At 49.0% G+C, this 14891-nt stretch overlaps 1 protein-coding gene across 1 annotated transcript; it reads left to right on the top strand.

Annotated features, from left to right (window-relative positions):
• The first annotated feature begins 278 nt into the window (after window positions 1-278).
• On the top strand, window positions 279-4392 carry LOC122026830. The gene is made up of 4 exons (XM_042585536.1): window positions 279-742; window positions 1157-1289; window positions 3608-3877; window positions 4015-4392. Exons 1-4 carry the CDS (start codon window positions 279-281, stop codon window positions 4390-4392), a joined length of 1245 nt encoding a protein of 414 aa, XP_042441470.1.
• Window positions 4393-14891: the final 10499 nt, after the last annotated feature.

Genomic DNA, 14891 nt, shown 5'->3' on the forward strand with positions numbered 1-14891 from the left:
AGATGGTGGATTCAACTGCCGGTTGTGAGAGGATCTGCATGTTGGATGCGTATCAGGGATATCATCAGATCCCCTTAGCGGTGGAAGATCAAGAAAAGGTTAGCTTCATTACGACTGACGGTACTTTCTGCTATACTGTCATGCTATTTGGTCTCAGGAACGCAGGTGCCACATATCAGAGGATGATGGATAAGATCTTCCGGAAGCAGATCGGGCGCAACGTGGAGGTGTATGTGGATGATATACTCATTAAGTCCCCTTTAGCAGTGAATCTGATTATGGATGTAGAGGAAACCTGCGGGACTCTCCGACAATATGGACTGAAGCTAAACCCATTGAAATGCCTGTTTGGAGCTAAAGGAGGAAAGTTCTTGGGTTATCTAGTGACCGAGCGAGGAATAGAAGTCAATCCAAAAAAGGTTCGGGCACTACGGAATATGCAAGTTCCTCAGAATTTAAAGGAAACACAGAAGTTGGTAGGCAGAATAACAGCCCTGTCAAGGTTCATTTCCAGATCTACAGACCGGGCTTCTCCTTTCTTCAAAGTACTCAGGAAGGCCTCCAAGTTTCAGTGGGACAAGGAATGTACCCGAGCTTTCGTGGAACTGAAGAAGTATTTGGAGGCTCTGCCGTCCTTATTCACGTCGGTCGTTGGAGAACCACTGTGGGTTTACTTGTCTGCTACCCCTGAGGTCGTAGGGGCTGTGCTTGTTAAAGAACAGGATAATGTACAGCGGCCAATGTATTTCTTCAGCCATCTATTAAAAGGGGTCGAGTCTCGATATACGGCCCTGGAAAAGTTGGTTTATGGATTGGTTCTTATGGCTCGACGGTTAAGACCATACTTCCTAGTGCACCCTATCACGGTCCTGACTAATAGTACCATGGGAAGAGCTCTGACTAATGAAGAAGTAGCGGGCCAGCTTATCAAGTGGGCAACTGAGCTAGGAGAATATGACATATAGTACCAGCCATGCACAACCATCAAAGCGCAGGCCTTGGTAGATTTTTTAACAGAGATTCATCAGACTAACTCTGAGGAAACTTGGAAAATCTATGTGGATGGGTCAGCAACTCATAAAGGAAGTGGGGTCGGGATTCTCTTGATATCTCCTCAAGGGGACATATTGCAGTTGGCTGTTCGGCTTAATTTCAGGGCCACTAACAACGAGGCAGAGTATGAGGCTTTGCTGGCCGGGTTGCAGGCAGCTCGACATGTAGGGGCTGCCCGGGTCATCATTTACTCAGATTCTCAGTTAGAAACCCAGCAAGTGGTTGGCAACTTTGAGGTAAATTGTGATAAGTTACAAGTATATCAAGAAGCATATGAGAAGATGAAGGAGGAATTTACGGAAATTACAGTGACTAAGATCCCCAGGGCAAAGAACAAGAAAGCGGATGAGCTGGCAAAGATGGCCAGTTGCCTAACTACCTGGGTGTTGGACAGATCAATAGCGCAAACCTTCCTTATAGCTGTTGGGATTTTCGGGCCGCAAAAAATCATTTTTTGTGTTGCGGAAACCCCGAATCCCATGCCACAGGATCCGTGCGAAGTTATAAAACAAAATTTTCTACGTGTATGAGTTTCTCTAACCTAGATCTACACTAGATCAACAAAGAAAAAGAGATTACCCTTGATGCGAAGCCCTTCACAAATCTCGCTCGTCCAAGGTTCGTCGGATCTCAAGGTTGTCAAGTGTACAACCCTCTATGTGTATCCACACGAACAAATCGATGGAGAAAACCTCTAAAGATGTGCTAACAACCTTAGAGGATCAGCAATGGTGGAAGAGAGGGAGAGAAGAAAGGTAGAGAGGAAGAAGAAGACTTGAATGAAAAATCAATTCACTCTAGTAACCCCCACCAAAGTGGCTGGCTACTTTATGCTTCTAAACTCCCATGGAATATCAAGAGTCAAGTCTCTTGATCTCCTCCATGAGGTGGCATTTGGTCAAGTAAAACTTGACCAAATGAAGAAGCCTTGATGATGTGGCATTGGTCAAGTCAAAGTCAAGTCAAAACTTGACTCTTTATCTTCCTACTTAAGTCAAGTCAAACTTGATCTTTTTCTCTCCCATGGTTGATCAAATCTAATCATTGGTTCAAGTCAGTTTTAATTTAATGAATCTCTATTCATTGAATTAAATTGGCTCAATGAGTCTAAGTCCAAATTAGACTCATTTAACACATGAACCAAATTGAGTCCAACTCAATTAGTTTACTTTGGATTACTCTTAATCCAATTTGGTTCATCACATGAACCTAATCCTCTTGATTCATCAAATGAACCTAATCTCCATCTAATTGCCCTTTGTGTGTGACCCTATAGGTTCTTGTAACGTTGGCAATGCTCCTAAACCCATTTAGAAGCATAAGTAATGAGCGGTATCTAGCAACACATCATTACTACCCAAGTTACAAGAATGTTGAGATCCAACATCACCTTGTGACTACTAATTATGACTCTTCACAATATGTGACAATGTCCTTCTATCCTAGACATCTAGATTGATCAATGTGAGGCATAGACCATGTCATCCTCTAATCAATCTAAATCTTGAACTCCAAGTAGACTCACTCAATCAAATGAGCTCAACATCTCATATTGACTCATTTGGGCATGATCATGCACTTAGTGGTCTCACTCTATCAAGAATAATGATGTCACTCCCGTCATATAGGAGGGATAGATCCCATCTACATCACTCACATCCCTCCGCATAATTTGTTACATACCCAGTAATCGCCTTTATAGTCTACCCAGTTACGGGTGATGTTTGACGAAACCAAAGTATGTAACTCCTTATGTAGGGAACCATGGTGACTTCAGGTCCAAGAACTAATAGTCATACTAATAGCCACATGAGAAAGTATATGACACTCATATAACGATCCATGATACTTTCTCATGACGGGTCATTCAGTATACATTCTTCAATGCATACCCATGTGTCAACTTGATATCTCCATATCCATGACTTGTGAGATCAAGTCATCGAGTTGATCTACATGCTAGTCTCGTCACATTAACATTGTCCCTGAATGTTAATACTTGACTAGGAATGATTAAGAGTAGCGTTCCCTATATCATCTCACTATCGATTCAACAAATCGATTGATATAGGTAAGAACCTTCTACTCAAGGACGTTATTATACTTAGTTATTTGGCACCAATACAAGTAAGCATAATAACCATAAACAAATACCTTTATATATACATAAGAATATGATACAACGAGTCCATACAACAATCATCAAATGATTGGCTCTAGAGCTCTAACTAACAATAGCTCAGATAGATCTACAGAATAATAGGGAAGCACCCATTGATTGGCGAGCACCCATGATCAGCTACCTGCAACAAGGTACCTACCAGCTGACCCAGAGGAATCACGGCTGGTCAGGAAACAAGCTCATGCCTATGTCATGATAGGGGATCAACTATACAAGAGGTCCTTCTCTAGACCATTACTCAAATGCTTGGGTATGGAGGAGGCAAATCAGGCCTTACGAGAAATATGTCTGGGATGTTGTGATAGTCATGTGGGAGGTCGGACATTATCTCGCAGGGTACTCCTGGCCGGATATTTCTGGCCTACTTTACAGAGGGATGCTCAAAAGCTGGTTAACACCTGCCTGTCCTGCCAGAAACATCAGAATCTGACACATCGACCAACTGCGCTACTAAGAGCATCTATAGTCTCGTGTCCCTTTGATCAGTGGGGCATGAATATTGTAGGACCATATCCAATGGCCCCAGGTCAGAAGCGGTTCTTACTGGTAGCGGTGGATTATTTCTCCAAGTGGGTGGAAGCAGAGGCCCTGGCCAGGATTACAGAGGGGTTGTCATTCAATTTTTATGGAAGAACATTCTATGTAGGTTCGGCATACCCCACAAGCTAGTATCAGACAACGGCAGACAATTTCAAGGCCAGAAAATCTAGGCATGGTGCAAAGGGTTCGGCATAACTCAGGCCTTCACTTCAGTGGCTTATCCCTAAAGCAATGGACAGACTGAAGTAGTTAATCTAGAGATTGTCAGAGGGCTCAAGGTCAAGCTGGATCATGTAGGGGGCAATTGGGTGGAAGAACTACCGAGCATCCTATGGGCCTACCGTACAACGCCCAGGGAGAGCACAGGCCTGACACCCTTTCATCTGGTATACGGTAACGAAGCAGTGGTACCTATAGAAGTTGGGGTGCCGTCTGTTAGAAGGATATTGAATGATGAGGGAAATACTGAATGGCGGTTAGCAGAGCTGGATCTCATTAGCGAAATACGTGAACGGACAGCAGCCAGATTGGAGGCTTATCGACAAAGAATGAGGCAGAATTACAATAGAAAAGTGATTCCTCGGTTCTTTGGGGAAGGAGACCTGGTCTGGAAGTAAGTGAAACCTGTAGGAGACGTGGCCAAGCTAGCACCACAATGGGAAGGGCCCTACAAGGTCATCAAAAAATTGGCGTCCGGAGCCTACTATTTACAAGATGACCAGGGCAGGAAGTTAGACCAGCCTTGGAGTGCTAACTACCTGCAGCCTTACCGAGTTTAGAGAATTTTATAAAGTAGAAGAAGTGAGGTTGTAGAGTGTCGGCCATACCAGGTGGTGAATAGTAGTAAGAGGATATGTCCGATCAGGAATTGTATATCCTAGCATCTCTTTCAGCAGACTATAAGACATTTTAGCAAATTAAAACTTAAAGTGCAAGTGGTTATGAAAGTGCAAGTGGTTATGTAGCAAGTAAAGTGTTCCACATGACATCATTAAGTTACGTGATGCATAGGCAGTCAGTACTAATCATTTAAAAGGAGCAAAAGTATCATCCGGAATCTCTTTGAGGATCTGGTTATGATCAAGAAACTCAGCGGGAGGAGCAGATTTTAGGTAACCTTGTTTGTATAGTTGTCTCAGAGCCCCAGCCGCACCATATATAACAGCCGTGGAAAAACGTTGTCCCACTTGAGCGCAAAACTCTGGAGAGCGCAAGTACAATTCACGGCTCTGCTTGCAACAGTTGTTTTCCCCTTCTCTGTAGACCGTCAAGGCTATGGATACTCCCTCTGCAGTAGTACGAGCCTGGGATAGTTCAGCCCGGACGACCAGAAGTTCTGCTGCTTGGGATGCTAGTTACGCTACTTGGGACTCTAATCTTTTGTTTTTCTCTTGTACTAGGACCTCTTTGGAACGTAGTTCCTGCGTTAACTGGTCTGTGGCTCGTTGATGCACCAGAGCTTGTTGATCTAAGTGTTGCTGGTGCACAGTAGCAATTTGGCTCTTCTCTTCTTGAAGGCCTTTGAGCTCATGGTTGGCCTGCGCCAGGGATAATTCCAAGCGGTTGTTCTTTATGGTCATGTCCTTTATCTCCGCTCTCAGGGCATAACTAGCCTTCGTGGGATCAGTCAACTGGAGCTCCAGTTCTGCTACCTTATCCTGCAGCATCTTATTTTGGTGATAGGTGGCGTGGAAGGATTGATTTAATATCAGGGACTCGGTACAGGCCTGGGACATAAGGGAACATTTAATAAGAGTAGGAGAGATAATAAGTGTTGGAATAATTAAAGCTTACCTTGGTATACAGCTCTGAAAATCTATCCATTTGGGCAAGTGGTGGCAAGAGTTCCATCTGATTCATACATTCCACCCATAAAGTAGCCAAATGGTCTTTCATTGTCAAAGAACTGGTGGGGACATCTTGCCTTGACCTTAAGCCAGCCTCGGAGGGGGTGGTGGTACGGCAATAATGATAAGTAGGTGGTGGCGGTTGTGAGGGCCCAGCTGCTGAGCCAGAGGGAACTGAAGGGGGTGCACGGGAAGGCCCCGGTGGTGAAGTGGCGGGTGAAAGACGATGTGAGGGGCCAGCTTCGGTGCTCCTGTGTTGTTGAGAGGTTGAAGGTTGAGCTAGTGGAGGCCCGCTAGGAACTTCGGGAGGATCAGGAGGAGCATTTGACGAGCTCGGGATAGGAGTGGTGGTTGCAACAGGAGGCGAAGGATGTTGGGCAGAGGAAGAGATGGAAACCTGGCCTGGATTGGTAGTTCTGTGGCGAGATCTGTGGGCTAGGGGTTGATCGTCAGAATCAGAATCTTCAGAGGGTGATCGTGCCCGACGCCGGGAAGAGGAGAACGCGCCATGGCTCGCACGGTCAGTCATAGAGCGAGCGCTACGAGACGCCTGAGACGCTGCCCTGAAGGCAGGGCTGGCATAAGTTACATTAGTTGATCTTCGACCACAACCACGACCTGAGTCAGAGGTAGGCGAGGAAGGAATATCCGGTCGGAGAGGAACAGAGAAGGCAGGCCGAGAAGCAGATGAGGCTGTGGGATGAGCAGAGAAGGCAGGCCGAGAAGTAGGTGAGGCCCTGGGACGAGCAGAGGAGGTAGGCCGGGAAGTAGGTGAGGCTATGGGACGAGCAGAGGAGGTAGGTCGGGGAGTAGATGAGGCCCTCGGAAGAGGACTGCGTCGGGGGTTGTGAAGGCAATCATCCCGACCTGAGTTGAAGTCGAGTAGGGAGTGACCTCCTCTATAAGATGACTCGACCTCGTCGCATTATCTTCATATCACTTAAAGGAAGGGGCTGGACCTCTGAGACACGAGTTAGAGTATCAGCTGGATAAGCCAGAATAGGGGGTCAATTCCAGTAGATAAGAGCAAAATGCAGGAAGTCACAAAAGAAGCTTACCTAAAGAGTGGGGCGTTTCAAAAGTAAGGCGGCTCAGTCTAAAATAGGACAACAATTCCTCAGATAGTAATCGAGTTAAGTTCAATTGTCATCCTGCCAAGCGAGATGAAGCCTCTATATAGGATGTCTCGAGGTGGAACTCTCCTAGTTGCGTGGTCGGGGGAAGCAGGGGTTGCCATTGCAGGGGCCATTCCACCTCATGGGGAAATCGAATGAAGAAGAATTTACTCTTCCAGTTCACCTCAGAAGGTGGGAGGGGCGAGAAAAAAGCAGTTCGAAGGCGTGGCTGGAAGCGGAATGAGCCTTCTTCTTGCCGACGAAGGACGAAGAAACAGTGGAACAGGTGGGCAAACCAAGATAACTCGCATACTTCACATAGTACTACAAATCTGCAGAGGAGCCTAATAGAATTGGGCGTTAGTTGGCCCATGGAAATTTTGAAGTAGCGGCACACATCAAAGAAGAAGGGGTGAAGAGGGAGACGAAGTCCGGCGATGAACTGCTCTTTGAAGAAGGTGCAGTAGCCGGAGGGAGGAGCAGAAAACTGGTGCACTCCAGTTAGGATGATTACATGAGTGTTGGCAGCGATTCCGTAGTAATAGCGCAGATCATCCAGGTCTAATTCATCGAAGGTGGACAAACCAGGAAAATACATTGCCGCAAGAGAAGACAGATAAGAGGAAGATGCCATGTGGAAGGAAGCTGATGGGGAAAAAGTCAAGCAAGGAACTATCGATGGAAGAAGAAAAGCTTAAGTGCAGATACTGATTCAGGATGAAAGAAAGAGAAAGCTGGGAAAAGTCGGGAGGTCGAAGCAAGGGGAGAGTATTTATATTCGTTGGGCGGAGGGGCAATTTAGTCAGTTCTCATCCATCGGTCCACAAAAATTGGTGGGAGCAAAAAAGGCCGATGGATCATCTTAGAGAACAGCGCCCAAGGGTATATTTGGAAAAGCATCAGTGCGAAGTACGAGGAGATAGACTTCGGGAAAAGACGTGATAGTTATAACCCTCGCTTTCTCGCTCTGGTTTTGCCTTATGCCGGACTAAGGAAGGACGGTGGAGAAAGCAGACCAGGATGGCTAGCTGAGCCAGGGTGGTAAGCAGGGAAAGGAGAATGAAATCAGGTCAGGGTAAGGAATTGAGCCCTGACCGTGACCGGGTAAGGCCTGAACAAGAAGGTCAAAGTACACATCCATATAGCCATAGTTCATACCGGTCTGGAAAGGCGCATAGACAGTGTTGAGAGATTAACGAGCCGAGGGAAGGTCCAAAACAGACAGTCATATCATGAAGGGGTTAAGCAGTCCTAGATAGTAATAAGTTTGAAAATACAAGTAAACAATATTAACAAATGTTTTACAGCTCCATTCTCACATCAAGGGTTGGCATCAAATTAGGATGTTGGGAGAAGAAAGAGGTCGTCGTCGTCCTTGAAGGAGGGATAAGACCCTGCAGGAAGTTCACGCATCAGGCGAGCAGCGTTTAGGAAATCCTCTGAAGGTGCAGAATGGAGAAGACTCTGTTCAAACAGTTGACGAGCTCCACCGGCCGCGCCATAACATAACATGAGGTTCATCAAACCTCCCATCTTCCTCAAGAAGAAAGGAGATGTGACGTAGGATATCCTGTACGCTCTAAGACGACCGGCTTCACCTGCCTGGTAATCCACTAGCTCTGCCTTGGTCTTCTCCGCATCAGCTTGGATCAGAGCCAAATCTTTTTGACCCTGGGAAGCGTTCTCCTGTGCCTTCAGAAGATCAGTTTGTAGTGATTTAATCGTGGCTTGGCTGGCCTCCCATTGACGGTGAATAGCTTTCTCCCGATCGGCGCTGGAAGTTAGTTGAGCTTGAACATCCGTCAAGTCTTTTTGAAGAGCCTCCTAAGTTTCTTGCACGCTCTTCAATTTTGAGGATAGAGTGGTCAGCTTTGCATCTTTCTCATCCAGGTCAGCCACAATCGAACGACGACGCTCCCCCTCAGAGGCCAACTTAGACTCGCTAGTCTTCAGGGTCGCCTCTAAGGTCTTTATTTTGTCAAAAGCTGAATGGGCGATGCTGCGGGCAGTCTCAGCAGACTCCCCGATGGACCGAAGATATCCAGCCAGGTCTCTGGGTGTTGGGTTGAGCGGATCGCGGGGTGTAAGCGGTAGCTCCAATTCTTAAAGGCGAGCCTTCAGTACTTCGTGCTCCCGCTGCAAATTGGTGGCATATTGGATCTCACTCAAACTGGCGGAACAGGCCTGCAGAAGGTGCAAAAGAAAGGGTTACAAGTAGTTTCAGCGGAGGAGACCGGATAAAGGAAAACTCACAGAAATTATCTGGCGAGATCCTTGGTCAAGTCCCTCCATGGGCGAGTTGTTCCAAAATCGTCGATTGGCTGACCGCCAGGATGTGGCTAAGTCGCCATGCAGCTGAACCAGGCCAACGGTAGGAGGAGTATCTTCCATAGCTACTGCATCGGGCCCGGTGGAGGAGGGTAGGCGCCAAGAAGCAGTAAAGGCATGCTTCTTGGGGATTTTCTCCCTGGTTTGGGACGCAGAAGCCGCAACAGTCACAGGAAATGAAGCAGATGGGGTTGCAGAGCTCTCAGGTTGGCCCCTTGTGGGAGGGGGGATCTGCTCGGGAGGCAAGGCCCGAACGATAGTAGGGGCCTGTATGCTTGTCGACAGGGCAGGAACCTTTGTTTGAAGAGTAGTCTCCCGATCGGGAGTAGTCTCCCGATCGGGAGTATCAGCCTTAGCCTTGGAAGAGTGGGAGGCTGCTAATGAAAGTCGGCCGATAGAAGGAGGCGGGGGAGATGCCTGGACCGCCGGAATGACCATTTTCCTTTTGCGTTGGAGACCAGTCGCTTAGCTGGGGGAGGAGAAGGGGCTCGTTCTTCCTCGACCTATTTTGGTATGTCGAGGTCTTCTAGGGGAGCAGCCTCTAGAGGAAGGGAAGGGGAGATCTCAGCCCGGGCTGGTGCAGGGGGGTCAGAGACGGTCTGTGAGGAAGCGTCCATGTTCTGTTTAAGCTCCGCACTCAGGGTTTTCAAAACTGTGAGAGACTGCTGATTTATCTCTGAAGAGTAGGCCCGGAGCATAGCAGCCTCTACAAAGGGAAGAGAAATACCTCAGTTAGCGAAGAGTAGCAAGAAGGAAAGCAGGATCTTACCTAGCGGAGCCCCTATCTCTGCATAAACTGGGCTAAGCCCGAAAGAGTGCAAGAAGCCTTCCAATAGTATTATGGACAAGCGAACGCTCACGCCATTGAGTTTTTCTGAAGCGGTGTGGCAAGAGGGCTGATGTTGATGCACAGGAAGATTAGGAGGAAGATCAGAGTGCCATTGGGTGGGCCCGATCAGGGGGTCAGGTAATCTGATGAAGAAAAGGTGGGACTTCCCACCTTTTTTGGAAGAAGGCATTTCAGAGAAGAATTTATAACCGAGTCTGGCTTGCACCATGAATACCCCTGGTTCAGATCGTTTGAAGGTATAGAAATGATGAAAAAGCTGGGTAGTTAAGGGAATTTGGTATACACGACACAGAATGATGGTGCCACATACGGCCCTGAAGAAATTGGGAGCGAATTGAGAGGGGCAGACACCGAAGTATTGACTCAGTGCAGAGATAAATGGATGGAGGATAAAACGAAGGCCTCCTAGGAGTTGGTCCTTGAAAACAGTCATGAAGCCTTCGGGAGGAGATGAAGGATGTTCGTTGGATGTAGGGAGTCGAAGTTCATAATCTTTGGTAAGTTCCAGGCTAAACTAGATCATGGACAGGTCATAGTTGTCTAGGTCAGAAATGTAATAAGAATACCAGAAGGCTGCCTTACCGTCTGCCATTATCAAAATGAAGAAGATCGAAGTAGGAAAGCAGACAAAAGGAGAAAGAGCACCAGGCGTTGATGGTCGAGGAGAGGAATAGCTACAGCAAAAGGAAACAGCAGAAAAATAAAGAGGGGTAGGTAGTCGAAGTGCTGAGACGACGACGGTGGATTGCCTTTAGGGCTTATAAAGAAGGTTTTCCTGGGAAATATCGAAAGAGGAGCCGAGTATCTTTTTGGATAAAGCGCCCAAGCGCCGTCCGATCAAAGAAGGGCATGGGCTTATAGGAAGTCGTGTACAAAAAAGAGTTAAGCAGGCGGCGTCATATGGCGTAAGCAGTAAAGACGTGGGACAGGGGTCACCACCCTAGGAGGCGTATTAATGATAGACGTGATAAGGAAATCATGAAAGGAGGTAGGCGTACGGAAGCGTCTGCCACGTGATCTTCTCGGGAAGCAGCGAAGTAAATGGCGGGAGACAAATTTGAATGTTGCAAGGCTACATTACATCATTTTCCCAAGGGCATAGCAAGATTTTAATATTTTCTATCGCCACTTACGTCTGATACAATATATTTCTTGACTGCAAACGGGGTCCAAGTGTTCCCTTCAAGCAATCCCTGATCGCGAGCTCACCCCCAGGTCGGCAGCATCTTTCCACGACCGGGATTTCCTAAGAATTCCGGGTCGGTTGTCCCAGACCCTCGTCCCAGTGTGAGTTATAAGTGAGCGCAGCACTCACGCCCAACGACCTTCCCGGTCGGTTGTCCTAGACTCTCGCCCCAGTGCGAGTTATAAGTGAGCACGGCTCTCACGCCCAACGACCTTCGCGGTCGGCTGTCCCAGACTCTCGCCCCAGTGCGAGTTACAAGTGAGCACGGCTCTGACGCCCAACGACCTTCCCAGTTGGTTGTCTCAGACTCTCACCCCAGTGCGAGTTATAAGTGAGCAGGGCTCTCACGCCCAACGACCTTCCCTGTCGGTTGTCCCAGACTCTCGCCCCAATGCGAGTTATAAGTGAGCACGGCTCTCACGCCCAACGACCTTCCCGGTCGGCTATCCCAGACTCTCACCCCAGTGTGAGTTATAAGTGAGCACGGCTCTCACGCCCAACGACCTTCCCGGTTGGTTGTCTCAGACTCTCGCCCCAGTGCGAGTTATAAGTGAGCACGGCTCTCACGCCCAACGACCTTCCCAGTCGGCTGTCCCAGACTCTCATCCCAGTGCGAGTTATAAGTGAGCACGGCTCACGCCCAACGACCTTCCCGGTCGATTGTCTCAGACTCTCGCCCTAGTGTGAGTTATAAGTGAGCATGACTCTCACGTCCAACGACCTTCCTGGTCGGCTGTCCCAGACTCTCGCCCCAGTGCGAGTTATAAGTGAGCACGACTCTCACGCCCAACGACCTTCCCGGTCGGTTGTCCCAGACTCTCGCCCCAGTCCGAATTATAAGTGAGCACGGCTCTCACGCCCAACGACCTTCCCGGTCGGCTATCCCAGACTCTCGCCCCAGTGTGTTATAAGTGAGCACGGCTCTCACGCCCAACGACCTTCCCGGTCGGCTGTCCCAGACTCTCGCCCCAGTGCGAGTTATAAGTGAGCACAGCTCTCACGCCCAACGACCTCCGGGTCGGCTGTCCCAGACTCTCGCCCCAATGCGAGTTATAAGTGAGAACGACTCTCACGCCCAATGACCTTCTCGGTCGGTTGTCCCAGACTCTCGCCTCAGTGCAAGTTATAAGTGAACATGACTCTCACGCCCAACGACCTTCCTGGTCGGCTGTGCCAGACTCTCGCCCCAGTGCGAGTTATAATTAAGCATGGCTCTCACGCCCAACGACCTTCCCGATCGGTTGTCTTAGACTCTGGCCCAATGCGAGTTATAAGTGAGCACGACTCTCATGCCCAATGACATTCCCGGTCGGCTATCCCACACTCTCGCCCCAGTGCGAGTTATAAGTGAGCATGGCTCTCACGCCCAACGACCTTCCTGGTCGGCTGTCCCAGACTCTCGCCCCAGTGCAAGTTATAAGTGAGCATGGCTCTCACGCCCAACGACCTTTCCGGTCGGTTCCAGACTATCACCCTAGTGTGAGTTATAAGTGAGCACGGCTCACACGCCCAACGACCTTCCTAGTCGGCTGTCCCAGACTCTCACCCCAGTGCGCGTTATAAGTGAGCACAGCTCTCACGCCCAACGACCTTCGCGGTCGGCTGTCCCAAACTCTCGCCCAATGTGAGTTATAAGTGAGCACGGCTCTCACGCCCAACGACCTTCCCGGTCGGTTGTCCCAGACTCTCGCCCCAATGCGAGTTATAAGTGAGCACGACTCTCACGCCCAAAGACCTTCCCGGTCGGTTGTCCCAGACTCTCGCCCCAATGCGAGTTATAAGTGAGCACGGCTCTCACGCCCAACGACCTTCCCGGTCGGTTGTCCGAGACTCTCGCCCCAGTGCGAGTTATAAGTGAGCACGACTCTCATGCCCAACGACCTTCCCGGTCGGCTGTCCCAGACTCTTGCCCCAGTGTGAGTTATAAGTGAGCACGACTCTCACGCCCAACGACCTTCCCGGTCGGTTGTCCCAGACTCTCGCCCCAGTGCGAGTTATAAGTGAGCATAGCCCTCACGCCCAACGACCTTCCTGATCGGCTGTCCCAGACTCTCGCCCCAGTGCGAGTTATAAGTGAGCACGACTCTCACGCCCAATGATCTTCCCGGTCGGTTATCCCAAACTCTCGTCCCAGTGCGAGTTATAAGTGAGGACGGCTCTCACACCCAACGACATTTCCGGTCGGTTGTTTCAGACTCTCACCCCAGTGCGAGTTATAAGTGAGCACGGCTCTCACGCCCAACGACCTTCCCGGTCGGTTGTCCCAAACTCTCGCCCCAGTGCGAGTTATAAGTGGGCATGGCTCTCACGCCAAACCACCTTCCAGGTCGATTGTCCCAGACTCTCGCCCCAGTGTGAGTTATAAGTGAGCACGGCTCTCACGCCCAACGATCTTCCCTTGGCTCTCACGCCCAACGACCTTCCCTGTTGGCTGTCCCAGACTCTCGTCCCAATGTGAGTTATAAGTGAGCACGGCTCTCACCAGTCAGTTATCCCAGACTCTCGCCCCAGTGCGAGTTATAAGTGAGCACGGCTCTCACGCCCAACGACCTTCCCGGTCGGCTGTCCCAGACTCTCGCCCCAGTGTGAGTTATAAGTGAGTATGGCTCTCACGCCCAACGACCTTCCTGGTCGGTGATAACCATGATTTTACTGCATTATTTTGATTCATTTATGCATGGTTTTGATGTTGGTTTCATAGTTTAAATCATGGTTACATTACATTTTTGTGCATTGCATAGATTTTGGACTTAATTGCAAATTATATTATTTTTGGTGTTATTTGATGCTAATATTTGATTCTTATTTTGTAGGCATCAAAGGATCTTAGATTTGGATCTATTTGGACCGGAATTGGGCTCGAATCGGAGTTCAAAAGACAAGATCAAGCTTTGGGTCGATTTGGGTCATTCATCAAGAATAGGAGAGATCTGGACCATCCGTTGAAGATCTGGCCGATCCAACCTAATGGGGAGCAGATATGAGCCATTGATGAAGATCCAGAAGTTTTGATCCAGATCTGAGTTCATCTAGCCATTGATCCAGCCGAAACAATCTGGGCCGTTCATTGAAGACTGGGCAGATCTGGGCCATCCAGTGATGATCTGATCGATCCGACCTACGGGAGGGTAGATCCAGACCCTAGAGCAAGATCAGTACCCTCAGATCGGATTTTGGGCAAACTTTCACCGTTGATTTAGCTCCAAATCAATCCCAGCCGTCCGTTCAGATCCAGATCTGATTCAAAACAGAAGCTACAGTACCCATCTTCCTTCGTCGATCCTCCACAGCACAGCAGCTTCGTCCCGCGGCGATTCTTCCGGATTTCGGCCTCGATTCCTTCTCCGATCATCCTCCCGAGTTTTTACCTTGGTGGCGGACTTCTTAGCAGCTCATCCCGATCATCTGGAGCGCCGGCGAGTGTTCTTTCTGGCGCGTTTTCTACTTGCGGCAGTTCTCTGTTTCACCTCAGATTTGGAGGTGGTCCTCCAAATCTGAGCTCCGATTCCCATCAGTGACGCTTGGAGGTGGTCCGCCGGCGTTATTGAGCTTCATCCGATGCCCATCCGCAATCCACAACTTCCATCCAGATCCAGAGAGCTCCGGTAGTATATTTCCAGCATTTTCGGCATTTACTTGGGTTTCGGGTTGTTCTAGCTCGTCGGGGGTGGTCCGTCGACGTTGCGGAGCATACCTGGAGCTGATACGCCGCTTAGATGCTCCATTGAGGTCCAAAGTTGGGTGGCCTCGACTTTGGCACTCTTGTGTGACGGCTTGAGTGTGAAACTTG

Source organism: Zingiber officinale, chromosome 10A, assembly GCF_018446385.1.
Source record: "Zingiber officinale cultivar Zhangliang chromosome 10A, Zo_v1.1, whole genome shotgun sequence".
Classification (NCBI taxonomy): domain Eukaryota; kingdom Viridiplantae; phylum Streptophyta; class Magnoliopsida; order Zingiberales; family Zingiberaceae; genus Zingiber; species Zingiber officinale.